At 35.0% G+C, this 26014-nt stretch overlaps 1 protein-coding gene across 3 annotated transcripts in view; it reads right to left on the reverse strand.

Annotated features, from left to right (window-relative positions):
- Positions 1-26014, reverse strand: part of FBXW7 (F-box and WD repeat domain containing 7) — a 232628-nt gene that overhangs the window by 87470 nt on the left and 119144 nt on the right. For 2 of the 3 annotated variants that reach the window (XM_059373793.1, XM_059373802.1), the window contains one exon: positions 7973-8545. In XM_059373793.1, coding sequence (XP_059229776.1) covers positions 7973-8476 — 504 coding nt within the window. In that variant the 5' untranslated portion in view covers positions 8477-8545. Of the gene's footprint in view, positions 1-7972; positions 8546-9186; positions 9237-26014 lie in introns of all 3 variants that reach the window. The other variant, XM_059373788.1, reaches the window with a different exon arrangement.

Raw genomic sequence — 26014 nt, forward strand, 5'->3', positions numbered from 1 at the left:
TGTAATAGAAATAACTCAACCATATTCAGAGAGAATTCTTAACATTTGGTTTCTTTCTGGTCTTCTTCCATGTATATACAGGTTAATGTGTATTTCTTATAATCAGGATCATATTGTATACACAGTTTTGAGTCCTACATTTTTAGTAAACATTTTATTTTTAAGTATTTTCCTGCCGTGAAATTTTCCTCAAAAAGATGACTGTTAATGGTAATAGACTAATTTCTGCATCATTAGCAACATGGTTCTTAAATTGGGATTTTAACTTCTCAGGAGAGTCTTACTCTAGAATGGCTCCTTGTATTATTAACATTCCTCTTTATATTGAATATTTGAATTTTAATCTAAACTTAATGGTATTCCTATTTATAACTTACAGTCTAGCCTGGGTCCATCTTACGAGGTGAAATGAGAGTTGTTCACATTAAAATTTGTGAATTGTAACTCTCAATCCAAGTCAGCACTGGAGACAAATACATCAAATTTCTACTGTTCAAAAAAAATAAAAGAAATAAATGTCAATTCAAGACAAAATCTACCCAGAAAGTCACAAGGCAATACCAATTGAACTGTACATTAAGCCAACAACTGATTTAATGACTTTTCTAATTTTAAGAAGCTATAAAAATAGAAATGCAATCTGACCTGGGTTTTGAAGGCTCTGGCTAGCTGGAGAGAAGTAGGGATCATTAAAAAACAAGTGGAGGCATGGAAATGAAATCAAGTAGAAAAACACCTAAGAGTATGAAAGACTTCAAATGTCCATGTACGGATTTGACTTCATTAGTGGGACATTGGCTACAAGATATTTACTTATTTCTATGGAGCTAAAAAATTTGTTTTTAAAAAATTCATCCAGTCATTCATACTACTTTATTCATTGTCAAGCACATGGTATTACAGCCTGGTACAAACAGAAACCTAAGCAAAGATCCTGTTAACTTTTTTTTTTTTTTTTTAAGATTTTATTTATTTATTTGACAGACAGAGATCACAAGTAGGCAGAGAGGCAGGCAGAGAGAGAGGGAGAAGCAGGCTCCCTGCTAAGCAGAGAGCCAGATCCCAGGGTTCTGGGATCATGACCTGAGCCAAAGGCAGAGGCTTTATCCCACTGAGCCACCCAGGCACCCCTGCTGTTAACATTTTTAAACATTTACTCTCCAATTTGGATCTTATAAGCAAGCACCTAGGGGTAAATAGAAGGAAGATCAAGTATTCTACTCTGTTAAACTCTTCCACAGACCAATAGGCTTAGATGATAAGAAAAAGTTGTCAAACCCTTTTCCCACCAAATGACTACACGATCAGGATATTAGCAGAGACTAGAAAATCCAGGGAGGAATATAAAAAAATGGTATGAAGAAAGAAATAGTAATTTTAACTTTCAGTGGATCACTGAGCCCAAGAGACAGCTGGAATGGAGAGATGAGGCTTGGGGAAAGGATGAGAGCTTAAGACATAATTTTGGAATTATCTGCCAAAGTGAAAACAAAATCCAGTATACTCTTTTATCCTCTTCATACCATCTTCCCCATCAGCAACAAACACAATATTAACATAGATCAGGTCATTGTAATTATACACATATGAAACAATTTACATCAGGAACATTTTGAGGATAACTATTTATGGAGGCTTCAGAGAAATTTATCATCTGCATAAGGCAAAAACCAATGGAACGCTATTAAAATTTTTTTTAATTCTCCATTCTACAGGAAGACTGGTTTGTTTGTTTGTTTTGTTTTATTTTGTTTTTTGGTGTAGAATGAAAATCCATAATTAAAATAATCTTTAGTTACTTGGCCGTACAGATACAGATTTAAACATGATTAACATTTAGACCTATTATGGTTTAAAATAATGTCAACAAATATTTTTAAAACTATACTAACAGGAATTAATTAGAAATTGATAAACTAAAATTCACTTTAGCACCCAATTATAAGATTCACAAAGCATTTAAATATACTGATGTTTTTAAAGAACAAAGTTCTGAGAAACTTAGCAAATTCTATTTAAAGGAAATGGTACATACCTATCAACTGGGAAGATCTGTGAAAGCATCCCCTTGGAAATTTACGGCATATTTTTAGTGTTAGTTTTAGTTTGATTAGAGATGGGCTCGACTTATTCAATACATCCCCAATCCACAAGTGTATTCTTTAAAGTATTTCTCTATTTCTATTTATTTCCACTAGAGGGTGATATGATGACTGAACTCTAAAGATCATTAAAAAATACACAGATTGTATCTGCTGTGAGGAATGAAGTGCATTCTGTGAGATTAGGAGTGGGAATGTTTAAAAATGTTAATAGCATCTTTGCTTAGGTTTCTGTTTGTACCAGGTTATAATGTCATGTGCTTGACAATGAGTATAGCTGTATGAATGATTGGATGAATTTTTTAAAAATGGATTTTTTTTAGCTCCACAGAAATAACTACCTTACATAGCACTTGTTCTCTGGATGTGTTTACACCTAACAGAATTTGAATTTAACGTCTTGGTCTTAACAAGAACAAGACAAGGTGAAGGACTGCTGAAGCAGCCGCCACTCACTAAAATTCTACCTACAACAGGGTAGAATTTAGAGCCTGTTAAATTTCAGATGTTAGCCACATTGTCCTACAAAGTTTCCCATGAGCTCTGGTTCAAAGGAGTGGTTGGAGGGTAGAGGACTAGAAACACAACTATTACTCTGATCCCTTGATCAGCGAGTGACCCTTGTGCCTAATTTCGCTATTATTTAGAACCCAGAAACAAGAAAAAGCCTCACACTTTTGTCTATTTTAATAGACATTTTTAATTTGACTCAAAAATGATTTAAAAAAAAAAAAGCTGTTTAGTTGCCAGGGGAAATCAAACAATCGGGATGGGGAAAAAAAAAATGACTGATTTGAGGTAAGGAATGAAGCTACGTGAGAAAGATGGAAGGAAACAAGAGAGGCATAGAAAAAGCAGAAATTGGTGCTCAAACATAGTTCTCTTCATGAAAATTTCAGAAGGCTACAAGACTTGGCCTAACAGTAATTTTATCTGCTTTTCATTTTAGCAGAAAATGAGTAGCCTCTCTGCATTAAACATAAAAGGATTTTTTTTTAAGACACTTGACTTTTTTTTTTTAAGATTTTATTTATTTATTTGACAGAGATCACAAGTAGGCAGAGAGGCAGGCAGAGACAGGGGTGGGGGGGTGGGGGAGTAGACTCCCTGCTGAGCAGAGAGCCTGATGAGGGGCTTGATCCTAGGACCCGGAGATCATGACCTCCACAGAAGGCAGAGGCTTTAACCTATTGAGCCACCCAGGCGCCCCACATAAAAGGATTCTTAAGTATGTGCTAGGCATCTCTTTAGAAAACAAGATCTTTTTTAATATAAGGCTGTAGAGAGGGAATTAAGAATGAAAAGATGGGCATTCCTATCTGAGGAACCAAGTGGACTTTATAATTTGTAGGCAGACTAGTCAAATTTACAGAAATAGCCAGCACACAACTCCTGGTTAAAAAGCAAGTTTGATGTACTCTTGAAAAGGTGCTATCTATTCTCCGATCTCAAATTTCACTGTCATTTCTTCTTATTACAATTTTCGCCTTGAGCCTTCATATCTTCAACAATCTTTGTTAGACACCACATGGAAAAGCACTTAACTGAGCCCTCCATATCCTTTCCAAAGGATAGGCTCTGATGATTTAAAATGTGACATAATATTAGAAAGCCATTATACTCCAGGGGCTAAAACCCAAATAGACATACAGTTCTCCTGAAAATCTTACATAGTAATGTTTACTAACTTCCTTCCCTATGGTAGAATTTGGAAAGAAAGCGCTGGGATTTTTTTGTTTTGTTTTGCTTTGTTTTGTTTGAAATTAGGCAGATCTGGATTAAAATCTCTGGTCACTTACAGTGTGATTTTTGGGTGAATCATTTGGCCTCTCTGTACCTTCTATTTACTTATCTATCATAGGGACTTGCAAACAGTATGGACTTAATAAATAAGCTTGACTTGACTTGACTGCCAGTACCCTTGACTTTTAACATTAAGATGGTCTGAAATTGCTAATGCATATTATTGCACAGCCTCCCATATAAACAAATCTTTGGTGACTAGAGGGGGATAAAAAGATTGTCCTAAGAATTTTGATAATTTCAATTGCTTTCAAAGAAAAGATCAATGCAAGAGAGAACCAAAAATGCTTTTTCTCATTAATATCATATTTGAGAAACAGCATGTTCAGGAATGACCAATAAATAAGTCTAACTGTCCAAAGGGAACGTTTAAGAAACTGCAAACAAAACAAATCAAAACAAAACTTGAAAGCTATTTTCGGTAAACTATGGCTAATCCCATATTAACATGAAAAAAAGGGGGAATATTTTTATTTATTTTTAAAGATTTTATTTATTTATTTGACAAACAGAGATCATGAGTAGGCTGAGAGGCAGGCAGAGAGAGAGGATGAAACAGGCTCCCTGCTGAGCAGAGAGCCTGATGTGGGGCTTGATCCCAGGACCCTGGGATCAGACCCGAGCCAAAGACAGAGGCTTTAACCCACTGAGCCACCCAGTCAACCTAAAAGGAGTATTTTTAAATGATTCTTATACCTCTACTACTCTCAAAAGTTACAGTTTAAGAAGACTTAAACTGTGGCCTAGGGTAATGTCTGTAGAAGTGTTTTATGTTTATAATGATAAAGAATTTAAAGCTGCTCCAAAATAAAGTCTTTGAAATAATGAGAGCTCTTCCTTATTTTCTATATTTAGAAGATTTATATAGATGGGTGACTGACATTTTCTTTATAAGCAATGAAGTAAGAAAAGACATCTTTAAAGTGTTGGTGAAAAAATAAAGTACTCTGGGAATAATCCTAAAGAAGAGCCCCAGGAAGAGAGAAAAGGGAAAATGGGCCAATTTTGACCTGAAATACTACTTTGTAGAAGGGCATTGTATTTGTGCAGGAAAATGACTTCAAGATAAACAATATATCAAGTTTCTGCACAAGAATACATACATACATACGTACATAAACACTTACGCACATACATACATCTCTTCCTCCTGTCACTAGTACTCAGTCTATGTCTTTGGCCTTGTATGTACAACACAAAAATTTGTACTCATGACTCAAGAGACACTAGAAAAAACTGATTTAAAATTGTTACTCTGTTTTTAAGGAGGTAACCAGATAGATATGTCTTAGATAAAAGACATATCTAAAAGTTCTGTTTACAGATTCATCTTGAAAAGGGAGGAAAAAATGATAAAGCATCTGTCAAAACTGTATATTCATAGTTTTCCTACAGAACAATCTGATGACTTCTCCTTTTGGAAAAAGATATGTTTTATCTAGCTGGCTTTCTTGTTTTTAATTATATAGAAGAACTCACTGATAGCTTTGCTTTGCTCAACAAGGCTTAGTTTTGATAAAACTTCTTTCTTAAAGAAGATAATGCAATAAAATGCTAAACCCCATTCCCGAACCTGAACCCTCAGAAAAAAGAGACACACAAATCCCATTTTTTGATGTAGTAACCTTGACGGAGAGAAATCAAGAGATCTGGGGGATAAAATTTGAGTGGACTGCATTATAAAAGGTCTTAGCCTTACAAAAAAAAAATTGGGCTGTAACTATTAGTGGTAGAGCCATCTGGCTGAGATTCAAAGCACTACTTCAACACCTTGAGACAGAGATGGCAGAATGAATATGAACCACTACAGAAGCTAACTTCTACTTAGATCAAACCAACTAAGTAAAATCTAAACTTGCAAAAAAGGCTAGGGAAACTAGGGATAAACATGTTTTAGAAAGAGTTTTAAGTTTCACAACCTTAAGCAAAAATGATACAGCAATTTAAATATTAAACCTAGCATCTGAGATTTTTTTATTCCAGGTCAGGTTACATAAAAGGAGATGATATTATATCTGTTTGTACATTATTATTGGGCTAAATCGATAATTTGCTGTAAATTTAAAAATAAGCAAATAAGAGTAAGAGGACAAACTACTATGGACATTATTTTAATATCTATAAAATAAGATATAATTTGAATTAAAATGTTCCATTCCAAAGAACTGTTTAACTTGTAAGTCTACTCTACATGAATAGTCATGATTTTTATCTAATTTTAAAATGATAAAGAACCAAAAAGCATGCAACATAAAGATCTATAAGCGTAGAAGCCTGAGGGGGGTGGGAAAAGGATAAAAGTTGAACTACATACCTCATTCATTCTGAGTATAATTCTTTTTACTTTTTCTCCTCTTTAAATAGACCAGTAGATAATAGCAACACTGCCTAAAATATTGATTAAAATAAATTCTAACTCCAGCAAAAGTACATGATGTTTTATTGAATTTCCTGTAATTTCAATGGCACCAAAATACAAAGAAAATAAAATTTAATGTAGAGAAGTCAGCACTTTCTTGACTTAATTAGGATCTAGTCAACGAGACCAAGGTATATAAAGAAAACTCCTATTTCCAACCTTATCATTTTCTGGGGACCGTACGTGTAGATTCATATTCTTTACAATTTAAAATGTTTCAATTATGGAACATTTTAAACATACTTTAAAAACCACACAGAAAAATACCCATAAACCACCCCATCTCTGCAACACAGCTTCAATAACCAGCAGCTTATAGCCAATCTATACCCTCTTTCCTTTTCTCCCCTTCAGGATTATTTTGAAGTAAAGTCCAGGTACTACATCATTTCATTTTAACTATAATTTGATGGGGAAGGAGCGGCAGGAAGAATACAATAGAAAGACTGGTAAGTGAGAGAAACAATGGTGCTTCTTTTTCTCCACAATCCCTGTCTTTTATCATAACCATAATTTTAAGGGATTAACATTCAAGAATATTTTGAAGAAAGAAGTTCCCATGCCATCCCAAAGAAAAAGCACTGGCAATTCAAATTTACTGCAGTTGCCCAATCACTTCCTCCTCCCATCTCAACATTCAACTTCATTCAACTTCAACATTTCAGGACCTCCCGGACTATCTAGTAGCAAAGATAATACTGGGAAGCAGTCAGAGTATATTCCAGACCTTGTTCTCTGGTATAGCCTCAAAGGACTACATCCAACAGAATTTTTTCTCAGCACTAGATCAATCACCAGTTGATATCTCTGGTTTAGATAGATTAATTACCCCCCTTTTAAAACGGGCCTATGGCTAAGGGCCACCTAGGTGGCTCATTCAGTTAAGCACCCAACTCAGTCAGTTAAGCATCCAGCTCAGTCATCTAAGCATCAACTCTTGACTGAGCTCAGTTCATGATCTCAGGGTCGTGAGATTGAGCCCCGGTGTTGGGCTCTATGCTGGGCAAAGAACTTGCTTAAGATTCTCTTTCTTCCTTTCCTTCTACCCCTCCCCCCAACACCCAGCTGTGCATGCATGCACTCTCTCTCTCTAAAAACAAAAACAAAATACATATCTATGGCTAACTCCATGGGCTACCACTAGCTGAATGAGATAAAGAGGCACATACAACAGAAAGGCCTTCTAAGATGGGAAGGAAAATGAAAACTGCAAATAAGGGAAGTAGTGGCAGAAATTTGACAGTAACTTTTGCCTTGGAGTAATACCTGTGAATACAAAGTCCACCCCAACCTCCTGCATTTTGTAAATAAGAAAAGATTCTTCGCTACTTGATTACACAAATCATATTTCACTCCAAACCTCTCTACTACACAGAAACTACTAACCCATCACAGGGACAAAATTTATAATAAAATTCGGTATTAATGATTTTTCATAGTAATAAAATCAATTACCTCCCCTCTATCTGTAATAAGATTGTCCCATTATCAATATTTCTATTTCTAATACCTTCCATAAAATAAAACTTATTTCATTTTATTATTACACATCTTAATTTTGTGGTAATAACAAAGACTGTGAGGAAAGTTTCATTACAATTAACATGGATAGGTAAATGTTTTACAACGGCAGACTAAATATACTCACTTTTGTTGTCTTTGTATAGAACGGGGAGGAGAGTTGGTGAATAGGCAGGTCCACGATACTAGTGGAGTTTGTGACACTGTTACTATGTGTATGTTCATCTTCTCTGCTACTGTCATCAGATTGATCAAAATCATCACTCTCCTGGTCCATTTCCTCTTCTTCTTCCTCCTCCTCATCTTGTTCACCAGCATGTTCTTCATCTTCTTCTTGCTCTTCTTGGTTCCCTGAGGAGTCCTCATCTACCGAAATGAACCGATTATTGTTTTCTTCCAATTGTCCTTGCTGGGAATCATTTTGGTCTCCAGGTCTAGGTTCTACTCCAACAACTTCACCATTCCTTGCAGTGTGCTCCTCCTCTTGTTGTCTTAGCTGTTGCTGCTGCTGTTCCTCCTCAACCACACGATTCATCTGTTCCTCATCTCCCTGGCTTGAGGAAGGGTTACCTCTCAGAGAACCTCCAGTTCGTCGTCTTTTGCTGCCCACAGAGAGCAGTTCCTGATTCATTTCCAAAAGCCAGCTTGCTACTTCTTGGACCTTGGCTAGACTATCAGAAGATGCAAAGGATTTCACATTCTGTAGGGAAAAATGGGGGGGGGGGGGGAGAAGAAAGGTTTGTACAGTCTACGTTATGTCTCACTTTAATGTTCTATGCCTATATTCCAAATTTCATTAAAGACTGTAAAAAGTATTTGATGCTATTGAGATATTAAGATGTTCTTTAGGAATCAGTAGAAAGTTTAAAATGTTAAAATTGAGACTTATAAAGACATATACAAAAATCACACAGTACACAGCTTTATTTTAATCTTTAAAAAATAATTTTAGAATTAAACTTTATAATTTAGTTGCTTTTACCAATAAAACATAATCTAACCATTAAAATGATTTTTAATTTTAGAACAGTTCATAAACTGTAACTTTCATAAAACTTCCAGAAAATTTTATGAAGTGTATCATTAAAAACTATTCAATTATCAATTAAGCTTTGGAAATACTGAGAGAAACCAAGATAAAGAGGCTTATTTACTGTAGGAATTTCCCAAACTTCTCTGATCATAGAACCCTGTCTTAAGACATGTTTTTCTGACAGGTACCAAGAATAATCATTATGATTTTCATTTTGCACAATGAATATAAATCAACTGGAGAACAAATAAACAAAAAAAAAATTTATTTTCGTTTTTTTTAAAGGAAAAAAGTTCATAAGTTCATACCCTCTGACCCAGTAACTCCACTTCTGGCAATCTATCCTAAGGAAGTAATCCTAAAACAGAAAAAAAAAAAAAAATATGCAAAGGATGCTCACTGCAGCTTTATCCAAAAAAGCAAAAAATAAAAATAAATGTAAGTAAAAATAATCAAAACCCAAATGTTCAAGACAAAGGAATCCATGAGATGGGCTATATATAGTGTAATTCCTAAACATGATGTACATTTTAAAAAATTGTGAGAACATGGATGTTTGTATTATGTTAAGGGCAAAATACAGGTAATTATAGGATCATAGCATTATTAAACTGCATAAAGACTAGAAGACCAGATTTCAAAATATAAACTACATTTAGTTTAGTATTTAGGTAGTAGTATTTTAAGTGCCTTAAACTTATTTTTTAACGATATTTCTCAAATGTTATGTATTAAACACATTTGCTCTTATGTTTTATAGACTCTAAAACTTGATTTGATATAGAATCTTTTCATAATGCTCATTCTTGAATTTCATCCTTTGCGGTCATCTATATGGACATGTTTGAGGCTACATAAAATAATGCCAACACACTGGCCAAGCTCCTATAGAATTCTTTTTAAAAAGATCTTTAAGGTTGGGGCGCCTGGGTGGCTCAGTGGGTTAAAGCTTCTGCTTTAAGCTCAGGTTATCATCCCAGCATCCTGGGATAGAGCCCCGCATTGGGAGGGAGCCTGCTTCCCCGTCTCTATCTGCCTGCCTCTCTGTCAAATAAATAAATATAAAATCTTTTAAAAATATATCTTTAAGGTTTATGAGATATAAGAAATATAATACCCATCTTCTATCATGCTCTAAGAATAACTACATTGTATTATATATCACAATGATCTTCAGGTAAAACAGCCTTATTTACTTTTCAAGCCCTTGCAACTAGAGGTGAATCCCCAGAAGGGCCATTCCAAGTTTTGAAATGGGGTCTGAAAGTTTGAAAGATAGTTTTAAAATAGCATTATTTCATTTTATTTTCTATCATCTACACTTTATAAGAAAAAAAGCTGTACTGTGGGGGGAAATTCTTTAATTCTAATTACAAGTTGAAGTACAGTACAGAAAGAAGAGTTCCAATGACTGAACTGTGAGACACTTCAACATTCTGAGTGAAAGAGTAACCAACAAAGATGACTAACAAGGAGAACTGGGAATGACTGACATCCTTGAGGCCCTGAAAGAAAGCATACCCAGGAAGAGAAAGTATAAAATGACAATGGTTGTTGATAGTTCAAGCAGGATGAAGAGAAAGAACTGACCACTGGATTCAGTAACATGGAAGTCACTAGTAACAGGAGTTTTATTAGCTGAAATCTGATTAAAGTAGATTTAAGAACTAGGAAGAGAGAACAGAGATGATATGTACAAACAAGTTAGTAGTTTGCTGCAAAAAAAGAACAAAAGGGAGTGATAATTGGTAAGGAAAACAGAGGCAAGAGAAAATGTTTTATTCTTTAAGACTAGAGAACTAGCAGTGTATCAGTATACGGAGAAGAATGATCCAATACAAAACAAAAGTTGATAATGTAATCAAGAAAAAGGGGAAATGGTGAAGTGATGTTTATAAGTAATTAAATGGGGATGATGAGAATGAGTTCAAAAATTGGAAGGACTAGTTTCAGTTAAAAAAAATGGACACTTCATTTATGATAAAAGATGGGAAAGAAGAGTGGCATTATAAGTACTTTACATTTATTTTCTTTTTACCATATTTCTCAATGTGTAAACAGTTGGAAACAGGTAAATTTTTATAAGTGGCAGGAGTCTTGGGAAATTCCCTACTCATTCCTTCAATTATTTTCCTTTTCTTTTTAAAGTAGGAAGCAATGTTGCCATTATCATCAGAGTGATCTTGGGAGAAGAGGTTGCTAGAAATCTGAAGAATGGGGTTTGAAATAGTTCTCTAGAGAGAGAGGAAGGAAATTTTCCGAGGTGCATGTTGATGATCAAATATAATCAATAAATCATGATGTAACATATATCAAATGTGGCTTTTAAAAGTCAAGTAGTTCCAATAACCAAACTATGGAAAGAACCTAGATGTCCATCAACAGATGAATGAATAAAGAAGATATGGTATGCGCGCACACACACACACACACACACACAATGGCATACTATACAGCCATCAAAAGAAATGAAATCTTGCCATTTGCAATGACGTGGATGGAACTAGAGGGTATTACGCTGAGCAAAGTAAGTCAATCAGAGAAAGATAATTATCATATGATCTCCCTGATATGAGGAATTTGAGAGGCAAAGTGGGGGGTTTGGTGGGTAGGAAAGGAAAAAATGAAACAAGACGGGATCAGGAGGGAGAAAAACTATAAGACTCTTAATCTCACAAAACAAACAGGGTTGCTGGGGGGAGGTGGGTATGGAGAGGGTGGTTGGGCTATGGACATTGGGGAGGGTGCGTGATATGGTGAGTGCTGTGACGTGTGTAAGCCTGACGATTCACAGACCTGTACCCCTGGGGCAAATAATACATGTTAATTTTTTTAATTAATTAAAAATTTTTAAAAATAAAAAAATCAAGTAGTTCTTCTTTACAATTCAGAGAAGCACAATAGCAAAATTTCTGTATGAGGTAGAAAGTGGTTTTTTTTTTTAAAAGCACATTAAATACATCTGTTGTTTTCTATAAAAAATAAAATAATAAACTGTAGAAAATAAAGGTCATCAAAATCTTACTGGCTCATATATGTAAAAGACAAACTACATATACATCACAGAAAAGCAGGCTAAAAATAACATACTGAAAAACACTTATCTATGCAAATGAATATATATAGTATCCCAGTGTATATCAAGGTAAATCTACTATTCATAGGCTTCCTTCAAAGAATTAAAATCTTGCTTTAGTAACTGCATCTAAAGTCTAACTCTCCTAACACTAACAGGAACATTTTCCATTTGGATGATTATGCATAGAAAAGCATGAAATCAGGGTCATTCATTGCCTGGAATAATCCAAACCCCAAGCAAATTGCCCTATGTGTGCCAACCAAAGAAGCATATTTTTAAGAGACTGAAACGGGTTAAATGACATATTAAGAGCAACTTACAAGATGAAAAAGATGAAAGAACAAAGGTCATAAAACTAATCATAAAGAGTATGTGCAAAGTAGGGAGGAGACTGTTGGTAAATAGTCTATCAACAAATAGAAAGTTTATGACTGGCCATTTCTAAGATAGTACTTGCACTGATCATCAGTGAACACTTCCATTACTAATTAGGAATAACAAAAAGTCAAATCACTATCATTGTGTAACTTTAGTGTTATATTGGGAGGAACAAAGAAGAAAGTGTCTTTAATTTAAGCCAATAAAGTCAACTAACTCATATTTACAACCATAGCATATTTACAACCATAGCATATAAACAGCTTTCAAAATAACACAGATTCTTACAGATAGACCTGATCAGAAATGGTAAACCCAAGTAGAAGAATCAGATTTAAAGCACAGCCAATATAAAATATATAATGACAAAGCTAAAAGTCAGGTTCTAGGAATCCCAGAATATTTGAAGAGGCTGAAAATATCTGATAGACTTACATAAAAATTTGTCCAAGCAGAAAATATATTGGATTGGATCTCTCTGACTCATTTTGGGAATGGAAAATGGAAAAGAAAATTTCATATTCTGTTGGCATTCATAAACCCAAATTTAAACAAACAAAAAAAACCCCAGCATTTTTAGGAAATTAGTTTTTTTCTAACAATGATCTATTAAGTAAGCTAATGACCTAATTAAAATAATAAACATTTATTCAATAAGTAATAGGAAATCAGAATCAACTAAACACTCTTATAAGGGAGGGAACCTTTTATTTTTTCATTAATCTATAATGTATTATTTGTTTCAGGGGTACAGGTCTGTGATCCATCAGTCTTACACAATTCACAGCACTCACCATAGCAATACCCTCCTCAATGTCCATCACCCAGCGACCCCATCCCTCCTACCCTGCTCCACTCCAGCAACCCTCAGTTTGTTTCCTGAGATTAAGAGTCTGTTATGGTTTGTCTCCCTCTCTGGTTTTGTCTTGTAAGGGGTGGGGGAACCTTTTTAAAAAGAGTTTAAAAAGCCCCACATTTTTAAGAAAATTGATCTAAAACTTGAAACTGTTATACAGGAGAAGTTAATAAAATATTAACCCCCAAAATGCACACTTTTTTTAAAGATTTTATTAATTTATTTGAGAGAGAGAAAGCATGTGCAAATGTGTGTAAGAAGGGTGAGGTGCAGATTATGACTTCTTTTCCAAAACCAGAATCTGTACAATGCTCAAAGATAATTACTATAAAACAAATACTGACTGAATGCTCAATATAATCAGGCACATTTTAATTTTCTGGAGGATAACGTTTAGAAATGTTTCTTTACAAGTTAATCAATGACTTTTAACCCGACCAGAACCCATGGTAAAATCAGATTTTACATTATAAATAACTCTGGATGTATGTATTTAAACAAACCTAAAACAATGATTTAGAGAGAGGGAATTATAAAATATTTCAGATACCTGAAGTCTCTATAAATCACCACCCTTAACTAAATATGGTCCATTCTCATTATTTGTAGTAATTATATTCTATAAAGTTATCACAAATACTGAACCACTGCCCCTAGGGGAAACACAGGGTTAACTTCCTGAAAGCCTTGGTCACAACATTTTGGCCATCTCATCGATATACAGTCTTTTCATGTGTATGCTTCTATTTAAAGACATAAACTTAATACATATTGTGGATTCATTAACACTGAACTCAGCCTACGGCACTGAACAAAGCTTATCTAACAACTCTATGCCCTCCATAAGGCATATTATGACACTAGATAGCACCTTGCCACTATGCTTGGGAGCCATTTTCAAAAGCCAAATATTTCACTAAATAGACCATGAAAGGACACTTGTTTTAGTATGAGAGCTGGACCAGGAAGGTAGGGTGTCACTTTGTTTGACCTCAGATGAGAATGTGCATGCCAAGTGATTTTTTGCCACTCTGTGCATGCTCGTGTCTACAAATGACTGTGAAAGCATCACAAATATTGACTTTTGGTGTCACAAACTGTAGTGAGTAGGCAAATTCGTAAACACAAAATCTACAAACAATGAGGGTGGATGGTACCTACTTTATCTAAATCTTCTAGAAAGAACACTATTTGCAATGCAAGATTCACACAGTATTTTGAGATATTAGCAAAGAAGCCACAGCATTACCTATTGGCTGCTCTTGGAAATATAACCAAGGATAAAAGGATCAAAGAAATTGAAAGTTCTAATAGACATTCACCACTAAATTTTTCAAATAAATCATAAGTTCAGATAGCCCATATAGAAAAGGGGAGAGAAAGGCATCACTTTTCCCTTTGTAAGTGGCCAGAACAGGGTTCTTCTGGCAGCATCATTCATTATTGTGACAGTTCTGAATCTACGGATGCCTAGAAAAGATGCCTACAGTCACCACCATCCTAGGATGAAGAAGTATTATAATAATTTTGCTCTTCAAAAAAATTCAGAAATAAGGTTACTGTGATAGAAAAGAATTACTCCAGGGTTTCACCAAGTCCTAGAAAATATTGGGTAACATTTAGTCATTATACCTTGTTGATTTAGTGACACCTCAGACCTAATTTCTGTGCTTTTTAAAAACTAGTTTCTCAGAAACTTTTTAACTAATTTCTCAGGAAACTTGCTTTTCAGAATATCTTGGATTAATCAACACCATCTGAACTTATTTTAGGATGTTTAAAGAAATCCGTATGAGCAAGTACATGTTTAAAAAAATGAGCTCTGAAAGCCTATCTCAGAGTGAACTAGAGCTATTTCCATGGCAAACACTAACCTTGAAATGACCTTGAAATCTAAGTAACTGGGGAACACTACTAGTTACACTAATAAAACAAGGGGAAACTTAAGCAACCATCTAAAGCCTCCAAAGGACTGTGCATTTTTTAGACAGTTTTAGAATTATATGGCAGGATACAATCCATCAGACATGAGCAACAAAGTCATTTACGCTTTAAGATGTAGATGGCAGGAACATAAACCAAACTGCACTGATCACTGGGAAAGAAAACTCAAAGCTTAGAATCACCTTCTGCAAGCAGTTTAGAATCTTCCCTGAATGATAAAGAAAGCTCCCTAATCACCAGGAGCCCCCTTGTGGCCCCACCACTTACTAACACTCCAAGTTCATATTACTAACTTTATATATTCCAAGTTCTTTATTAATTATTATAGTCAAACTGATTAATAGTATCTGGAATAAACAATAAAGTAAGTCACATCATGACAAAGTGATAACTCAGTGACTCAAAATCCCCCAAGGGTTTTCCATTTCACTCATAATGAAAGTCAATTTTCATGGCTGCCTTTTGGTCTCTGTATAATAATCTACTCATACTCCCACCACTCTGAGTTTATATTCTATTCTCACTTTTTCACTTTGTTTCTCTCTAATGCTGTTCTTTCTTGATGAAGAAAATATGCTGCTATCTCAGAGCCTTTGCACTGGCCATTCCCTCCGCCTGATGCTTTCCTCATACTAAGAACTATTCACATAGTTCTTCCCATTACTTTCTTCAGGACTCAGTTCAAATGTCCCCCAGGCAGTGGCACTTTCCCTAATCATCTTATTTAAAATAATAACTCCCTTGCATCATAGTCCCTTTCCCCCTTGCCCTGTTTTACTCTTCTTCAAGCAATGTATAAAAGCACTAGACTAGTGTCTGCAATACAGTCAATGCCTATCTATGCACTCATCTATTCATTTGTTATCTGTATTACCTTCTCTCTAGAATGTAAGCGCCCTAAGGAAAAAGACTTCCCTTTTTCACCACCACTATCTTCAGCACCTACTCAAAGCCAAAAATGCTCAGCTTATTCTTCAAAACACTATTTAGTGAGTAAATATTTATTAAATCTTTTTAAAGCCAACTAGGTACTTTCTTTACCAAAGAACTTCAAGCCACGTCACAAACAGAGTGTCAATAACTTTATCCCTATTTTTAAAAGTTGTACTGAACACATTCTGTGTAGTATTTTTAAAACTGGGTATAAACATAGCCTTAATACTTATCACTTTTCTCCTTTTATCAAAGTTCTTGTTACTTTAACACAAGCTATGAAAAAACAAGTATGTGATTAAAAAGATTGATACTTCAAAAGCACATAGCTTGTTGAATAATTCTACTTCCAAATTGCTTATACTGTGGTTAACTGGGAAACCATAAATGTAACTTAAGGTGAAAATCTTCCAAGGACTACAAAATTGGCTGAATAGGTCCTTAATAATGGAGATTAGCAAAAGCAACACAAAATGAGTATGGGGAGCATGATGCAAGTATTCATGTAAGCAGCAAATGTTCATTATAGTTTTGAACATTTTAAATCCACACGGAACCTCAATCATATATATCTTTATTATAAATGATACAGAACACTATTTCTCAGTTCACATCACAATACCTATTTTTTTTAAGTTTCTTTAACTGATTATTTTTGTTTGAGCTAAATTTAATTCTTCATTCCTATTTAACTCTACTGCCTCTGCAATCTGTGTTTACTCCATTAAAACTAAATTTTAAACAGGCTGCTAGGGGAATCCGGGAGGCTCAGTTGGTTAAGCGTCTGCCTTCAGCTCAAGTCTTTTCCCAGGGCTCTAGAGTGGAGTCCCGCATCAGGCTTCCCTGCTCAGCCAGGAGTCTGCTTCTCCCTCTTCCTCTGCCTCTGCCCTCCCGTGCCATGCTCCACCCCCCACCACCTCCTGCTCCTGCTGGCTCTCACTCTCTCCTAAATAAATAAATAACCTTGCGGGGGAGGGGGACAACTGGTTGCTAAATCCCACTGGATCTTTTACCATTTCTGTAGCTTTCTACATTATTGAGCATGCACTCCATCTTCTTTACAACTCTCTTGTCCCTCAGTTTCCCTTGGTATCATCCTTTTCTTGGTATCACTCCTTAGGTGGCACTGTTGTTCTCTGTTGCTAGCTCCTTCCTGCTCTGCAGCTTCTCTCAAACCTAGGGTTTTAACTATCACATAGAAACTACTGACAACCAATCCTATTATCTCCAGCCAAACTCCTCTATTAAGCCTACTAGTTTTACTATATTGTCTCACAATCACTCCAAATCCATTATCTTAAAATCTAAACTCCTGTTTTTGTTTTCTTTCTCTCTCTCTCTCTCTCTCTCTCTCTCACACACACACACACTCTCACACACACACACACACACACACACACACACGGCCCAAATTAGTTCTTAGATGTTCCTACTATTTTCTCTATCTCAGTGAATGGAGCCATATTCTAGCCAACTGCCTACTTAAGAAAACTGGTGGCTCTTCCTCTTCCTTCTACTATCCCTTCCCTCAACAATTTAGTCCTAAAGCCATTTGGTGGAGCCAAGCAAGTAAGGTTTATGTGTAGGATGAAGGACAGCAGTACAACAGAGGGGATCAATTTAAGCAGAGTGAGGAGGGTCCCCTTGTATGTGGGGGATGGTAGGAGAAAAGAAAGTGCACCAACACAGTGTAAAAGCCTGAATAAGAAGGGTGAGGAGTGATCTAATAGTGGAAAAGCCCAGCCAGTCAAAGGCAGAGCAAAATGAGAACATCCGTTTGGGTGAGAGTAGCAAACATGAGCAGGGTTAAGAAAGGTATCCACATGGAAGGATGGTGTCAAAGCCCAGATGGGTTAAGGAGAGTACAGTGGCCACAATGATGCCCTGCTCAGATATCCCTTCAACAGAACTTGCTCCATTATCTTGGAATTCACTGCAACGTTTACACCTGGCCATAATGTGTCTATGCTTCTCCCAGCAAATGACTGTGCATGGTGGGAATGCTCCAACAGCCAATTCTGCTACCTGCCCATCATACTTTGTCTTGATATCCATTTCTCTGCAGACCTGCATTAAACCAGAAGGTATCTATGTACTAGTGTCAAAAACTCTTAAGACAAAATAAGTAAGTGTGGAAGATACTACAAAACGGCTAACTTCATTAAACAAAGATTATTTCACTCCAGAATGCTGAAGAACATTTTCTACTACATAAAGAAATCCAGTGGCTCAGCAGAGGAAAAATTCTCAACAGGGTATCTTAGCTAAAAGAGGTCCTTTTAAGACAACAGAAGGCTAGATTTCATTGAATACTTTGAAGATGAAGAATAGATGCAGAAACTAGCCAATGTAGCACTAACTCCTCATTCTCGTAAGACATGAAGATAAGCTTTGACTTCAAGGAACAAGATTCTTGGATTTAAAAGGAAAATGCACTTTTGGAAAACACCACATTACAAAAAGGAGATTGTGAAATGTTTCCACTGCTGCTTGGGCTTAACTAAAAAAGGATATCATCAAGTCTCAAGTCTCACTGGAAACCACCTGGAGAAGCTACAGAACAAAAGTGAGCTGATTTTCTTCCCTTTCAACACAAATGATCGCTGGGCAGAACTCTTTTTCTGAATCTTCTGATTATGAGAATTTGCCATGAGAAAAAGGAAGAGCTGCAGTCTTAAACAAGATGAGTTTTACTGATCTGCCCCAGACATGTTCTGGGTTTCTGTGGAGAAAAGAATATCCTGCTATTCATAAGAAACCAATGAACATTATACTTCAGTTTTCATTATGCATTCAAACAACCTTTTTCTTACTCAATGAACATCAAGAGTAAGCTAAGAAACAGTCTCATTTCAGCTGAAAAAGAAATCTGTAGGTGTTGGTTTATTTCCCATTTGACCCTGAATTGGTATTTGTGGAGCATAAAACAAGCACAAGAAGAAAATATAATTATTACATTAAAGAGGTAAATCCACACTAAAGAAGTCAAAATAACTTTTTAGATTCAAAAATCACACTTTTATGCATAGATGAGCCTTGTGAAGGAAATACTTTTCTAGGGCCTACATTTGAGCATGATCATATCACCGAGTAAGGAAATGTTTTCTCTAAGTCTTGTATAAAAGAGTGTCTAGGCAATATTTTTATTCATATTGCTTTGGTTTATGGTTTTAGTAGCTTTACTATTCAATAGTCAAAAAGAATTTCATGTTGTAAATAATATTAAAATCAGTTTATGTTTATTTAAATTAAATCTGCTGAGCCTACATTAAGAAAATTAAGTCCCATTTTGGTTTAAGCTGGTTATGTGAAATTTACTACATTTCCTTAATGAGTTTGCAAGATTTATGCGAAGATAAACGACGTTTATCCCAAGGAAAGTAAGCTAAGCTTAATTATCAGGGGGTTGTATTTTCCCCCCAAGAAAAGCTGGCCAAAATGTCATTTTTTGCTGTAAATATGAAGGAATAACTATTTCTACATATACTCTACACCATATCTAATTTGGATCTCATATAGAAATTTATGATAAGGCTTACTTGAATAAAGTAAAACAGATAAAGTAGTAATGTAAAAGAAAAAAAATTAGAATCTCCTCTAACACTAACTGTGTTAGCACATGTCTACTTTTCTCATGTTTGACCCTGAATTGATATTTGTGGAGCATAAAACAAGCACACGAAGTAAATATAAATTTTGCATTGAAGAGGTAAATTCACAGTAAAGAAGTAAAAATAATTTTGAGAATACTTTGTGGGAAGAAGGAACCACACAAAAAGAGGGGACTAATGAACTTGCCAGTATAAACAGATCCACAGAAAAAAAAAGAACATTGTTTACTCAAAAGAGCACTGAAAAGTACCAATAAATAATTATATCTACAACTTACTGATCAAGCTGTTATACTGTGAGCTGGAGCTATAGTCATCTTTATGTGATTTCTAAGTTAAGATTATTTTAAGTGTATACTCAATGTAAAAAGATTAAGAAAGGCTGACATGAACATCAGTAATGGGACAAACTGATAATATGTTTACCTAATAAGAAGTAATGAGAGTAACAGAGCCTCACTTTTTTGAAATTCTTGCAAACGATGCATAACCTGAATCCATTAATTAGGAAACACTAGACAAACCCAAATTAAGGGTCCTTGTTCAAAATGACTGTCCTACAATCTTTAAAAGTGTTAAAGGAATGAAAGTAAAGATCAAAGCATTGTTCCAGATACAGGATAACTAAATGTAGTCCATGATTTTGAACAGAATCTTTCTATTATATGAGATAGTTATCTGAAAAACCAATGAAACTCAAATGGAGTCTGAGGAATAGAAAATCTAAAATATTGATGCCAATATCCTGATTTTAATGGTTATATTGTGATTATGTTGAAGAATGTCCTTGTTTATAAGAAAAGCATACTCAAGAGTTTAGGGGTGATAGTGAATCCTGTTGGCAACTTTATCAAATGGTTCTGGGGCTAAGTAAGCTCTTAATACTATAGTTGAGACTATTATGAAAGTTAAAAGGGGGGAGGGATCTCAACATCAATCTGGTTCCCATTATCTGCTACAAACTACCTTTGCCTTGTCCTAACACTTTTGTCACCCACTCACATCATCACTAAGTCCTAAGTATACCTCTGCAGTAGATCTACAATGGATTCCACTTCTCTAGGGCTGTTTAATAAGCAGATACTATATGCCTCTTGCCCAAACTATATGAATAGCATCTTTAATAATCTTCCCATCTTTTGTGCATCATGCCTCTAACCTACCCTCTATACTGCGGCCAGAACGTGAAATGTCATCACCTCAGTGGCAGTTTCCAAACTTTTTACGTGCTGAAGCCTTTGTTCACATGAAGGCAAGATATTAAACAGGTAAAGAAAGAACTTGTGAGGAACAACTGGAGAAGGAGAGAGAATGGTGTTCACAGAAAGAATGAGTAACCCCTGAGTGAATCCGAAAATTTCTGAAACTATTATTCTATAAAATAAAATCTGAACTCCTAAGTATGGTATACAAGATGTTCCTAGTCTGATCCTGTCTCCAAACATCTTCAATACAAACTGGTTTGTCTTAAACTGTGCATCACCCAACAATATAGATCTACTTGTATTCTCCTTATACACTATATGTTCTCCTACGTCTGTATCTTTGTAATGACGTCTTCCTTCTCTCTGACGCATTTCTTTGCCCACATTTTACTAACCCTTCTTCTTCCATTCTTCTCTGCCATAGAACCTGCTGAAATTGGCAAGCATAGGCCTTGAATACAAGGACCTCCTCCTTCTACTTGTAAAAAGAAAATAGTGGTAGAATATTCCAGAAAAAGTTGGGAACACAGACTTGTAATAAAAGAAATGTCATAACTAACAGGTTGATAAAGGGATAAAGCTTAATCAAAGAGGACTGATATATTTTGAGTTGTCTTTTTTAATATTTTATAAAAAGTAGAAGGCTAGAGAAGTGAACATGTTTGCTATTTCAAGTATCTCACTTTCCAATTCCATGAAGAAAACAGGAACTACTTTTGCTTTTTCTTTTCTAGTGATATTAACTGACACCAAATATCAAGTATATATTGCAGTGCTAATCTTTAAAATGCAGTGATACACCAATGATCATGCACAGACTATATAGACTTTTCCTCACATTTAGGAAGAGATAATCAACTGCACATATAACTTTATTACAATCCATATAATTTATTACTTCCTGTAATTTCTAAAACTGTTAACCAACAATGAACAAATATAAACAAAATCCATAGGATAATTTTTCCATTTCCCAGAGTATATTCAAAAGCTTCTCATATGTTGTAAAATAAAAAGCATGGGGAATACAGATTTTAAAATATGAAAATATAAGTGTCCATCTTACACTGTTACCCGATACTTCTATTTGTGGTAGTTCAAGACTGAAATCTACTTCTGAAAAACACACCCATCACTAAACAAACAGATGCATCCTACAGGGTTTTTAGGTAGAGAGGTGTTAGCATCAGGACTGGGAGCACAAGGGGTGTCAGGTTTACATATAAATGCTTAAATCTGTGTGATAAAAGTCAACAATCACAGAAGTCATTCATGTACTAACTAGTCTTGTATCTTCAAATATTAAATGAAAAAATGGGTGAGACACAAATAGTTGACTAAAAATATATATAAAAGGATTGATAAACATATGAAAAGGTACTCTGTAAAACTAGCCATCAAGTAAATGCAAATTAAAACCACATGCAATACAACTTCCCATCTGTAAGAACTGCTAAACTAAAAGAGACCAACCACCACCAAATGTTAAAATTGGAAACTAAAACTCTCAAACATCACTAGTGGTATTGTAAAATGTTACTACCACTGTAGAAAACCATTTGGCAGTTACTAATAAAAACACACACCCTCTGGAGCTAGCACACATTCGCCTACGTACTCCTACCCAACAGAAATGTCCACAAATAGGCTGGTACAAGAATGCTTGTAACAGCTTTATTCAGAATAGCCAAAACTGAACTCAACTCAAATATTCATCAACAGAAGAATGTATTAATAAATTGAAATATATTCATACAATGGGATGGGTACACAAAAATGAGAATGCGCTTCTGATACATGAACTAAAATGGACATCAAAAACAGTGCATTGAGTGAAGAAGCTAGGGAAAAAAACAAAGGCAACATTAAAGATTCCATTTATATGTTTAAGAATACAAAAAACTATCTACAGTAATAGTAATCAGAATAGCTGTTGCCTAAGTTTGGATTGAATGGAATGAAGCATGAGGAAATTTGGGGAGTGACAAAAATTATTCTACATCTTGACTGAGGTGTTGTTACATAGGTATACATATTGTCAAAACTCATATATGGATTGCACTTAATATAAAAAGCACTTCGATTAAAAATGTATATATTAATTGAGGAAAAGGCAAAAATTTTTCTGCCTTCTTTGACTCTCCCATTGTGAGCCTGTTAAATGCTGAAAAAGGCTTTGGACTTCTTTGCTCTGAGCCCATTAGTTGGGTCTTCTCTACACTAATACCAGATACGATTACATCAGAGAGCGAGGATAAAAGCCCAGAATACTGATTTTTCCACTTCAACAGGCAAGGTGGCAGTTCTGCCAGTGCCCACAACTCCTGGCATTGAAGAGTCAGTACATCATTCACTGTGAAGCCCTCTATAGTAGGTAGAGGGAACTTTGAAGAATGTGCAAGAGCTAAAACAGCAATTGTACTAGAAGGAAAACCAATCTTGAAGTCATAACCCTAAGGACCCAATGACCACAGGACAAAGAGAAGAAAAATCTGCTCAATTTCAGAAATAACTCAGCACTCCTACAATGAGCAAACACTGATTCAACAACTCCTTTTAGGTGTGGCCTCTATTCTGCCTCACTATAATTTTACAATAAGGGTTTGAACTTCAGAAAAAGCTCACCACTGTAACATAGAAAATTTATTGTCCACAGAAAACTAATGAGTCTGTTTTTTTAATAGAGTTACCATCTTAGCATAGTTTTAGCAAGGCAATTAATGTGGACCACAAAGGAAAAGAATGTCTTCTTGTTATCTGCTTTTTATTTAGGAATTCTATTTTGATTTGCTACTGCTTGATGCCCCTTTGCCTGGGTTTTTGAGGGGTTTTAGTAGGTATGTCAGAACCCAGGTAACTGCTGCCTGGATTCCTTTTCTTGCTCACTGAGGAAAAACAATTACCTCATTTAAGTGATTATGTCAGAGAATCATTATTCACAGACAGATTCTAAGAAACATTGTTCCATCCTCATCTTTAAATTCTTGTCAGGAAGGTTGAGTAGGTATATCGGGGGCAAACACTGCCTGACCATTCTGCACACAAAATGCATATTTGAACTAGAAAACAAAAATATTTAAACTCTGAAATGAGCGAAGTACTGGCGATAAAATGCTGACCAAAAAAGACATAAACTCTGAATCCAAAAAAAAAAGTGTAAAGGCTATAAAATTAGTTTTTAAAAAATTATGAAAAAAAATTTACCCAAGGTAGACCTTTGTAAGACATATGAACAAGAAAGATTTCTAAAAGTTGTGTAATTACAGTGAAACCAAATAAAATAAACTTTGTTCTAACCTGACTCCATCACTGCCCACCAACGTCCTTATCTGTCAATAACTGAAAAAGCAAAAAAAAAAAAAAAAAGTAAAAGCCATCACCACCACCAAGAAAATAAAAAAATCTAAAACATCTAAAAAATTAACTCAAATAACAAGAAACATTTATAATCCATTTAAAACTATTCTTTTTTCCTTCCTTTTTAGTAAAGACTGAGAGCTACTATTTTCTAAATGGTAAGAACTATTATTTTCTTACAAAGATCTTCTCTATTTATGTAGAAATAAAGCAATACTGCCATAATGATTAAATTAGTAAACTAGATCCCTTACATAACAATCTATAATTTTCAAACAAGAAATTTTTAAAATTTTTCAGGTTATAGAATAGAATTTCTGGACAAACCTAACAAGGCAGTGGTTGTAAAACACTCTCAAACTTCCAAACACCTTCAATCTCAGTACAATGCTATGTTGTACACTCAATCTAAAACTAAGAGAAAGCATTGTGGGTTGGTCACAACTCAAATTCCTTATTACAATAAGGACTGCCTAAGGATTTTACCACTAAACTCAGCCATTCAAAGAACTAGGAAGACTCTCTCTCTAGGTCACTGCTCTCCAAAGCTAGTGATTTTCAGATTTGTTAGGAAGAATATTTCTTAGAACTTCCAGATTCTTATAGGATTCCTCCACTCTGAAGTTATTCTTTCCACCTAGACAAAATCAGATCACTTAACTCAAAAGAATAATAATAATTGAAAGCCATAAAAACATGGCTCTACAGTTTTGTCTACTGCAGCAATTCACCTACTCCAGATAGAGAAACAAAAATATTAGGAAGAAATCCTGTAAGTTAAGAAGTCTGTTTTATATTCAGGTTAGTAAAGATGTTTCCACTGCATTCCTGTAATCAGCAAACATTTACAGAGAGCCCACTACGAACTAACACTATGTTAGGTACAGCTTATTCACCTAATCGAGAACCCTGAGATCATTATTCCCATTTTACAAAATAGGAAACAAGCTAAGATTAAGGTCCCTTGCCCAAGATTTACAGTTAGTAAGATTTAGCAAACATGTTTAAAACTGTGAACGAATGCCTGAACCAAGGCTTATATTCATTCCACTAGGCAAACCTGTCTTCCAACAAGGCATAATTAAGGATCTTACAGCAGTAAGAGAAACAAAAGGCACACATGAAGTAGCAGGACACCATTACAACGATCTCTTTGATATAAAAGCAACTTCTTAAGACAGAAGCTACCCTTCTTCCTCAGATGCCTAAACATCACCTTCCTTCCAGTCAGGGCCATGGACCATGGGTCCAGGCCCTTTCAAAAAAAAAAAAAAAAAAGGAAAAAAGTCTTTTAGACTGCACCCAGCAAAATAAAATAAATCATATGAGATTTTTTTCCTAGGCCCCTTTCAGGAAAAAGAAGGTACCCCATATCACCCCCACACCCAAAACTCATGCACACAATCTAATTGCCTTTGCCCATTAGTTACAAAGTGCTCTTTAAAGCTATATTTGAATCTGTAAGTGTAGCTCTATAGTTACCTATGAATACGAGTATTTTGACAGTTTAAATTGATAAGGTTTTAAGCAAAACAATGAAATCAAATTCTAGACTATAACCCGAAGTCACTATCCAACTTTGTAATCTCATTTCCTTATCAATTCTCAACACAACTGTAAAATAAATATTATCTATTACTGAATCTTACCTTGTGCCAGTCCTTGCTAAATGTTTTACATATGAAACCTGATTTCATTGGGAAAAAAAAAATTATGATGTAGAGTCTATTTTTTAAAAGATTTTATTTATAGATTTTATTTATTTATTTATTT

Source organism: Mustela nigripes, chromosome 1, assembly GCF_022355385.1.
Source record: "Mustela nigripes isolate SB6536 chromosome 1, MUSNIG.SB6536, whole genome shotgun sequence".
Classification (NCBI taxonomy): domain Eukaryota; kingdom Metazoa; phylum Chordata; class Mammalia; order Carnivora; family Mustelidae; genus Mustela; species Mustela nigripes.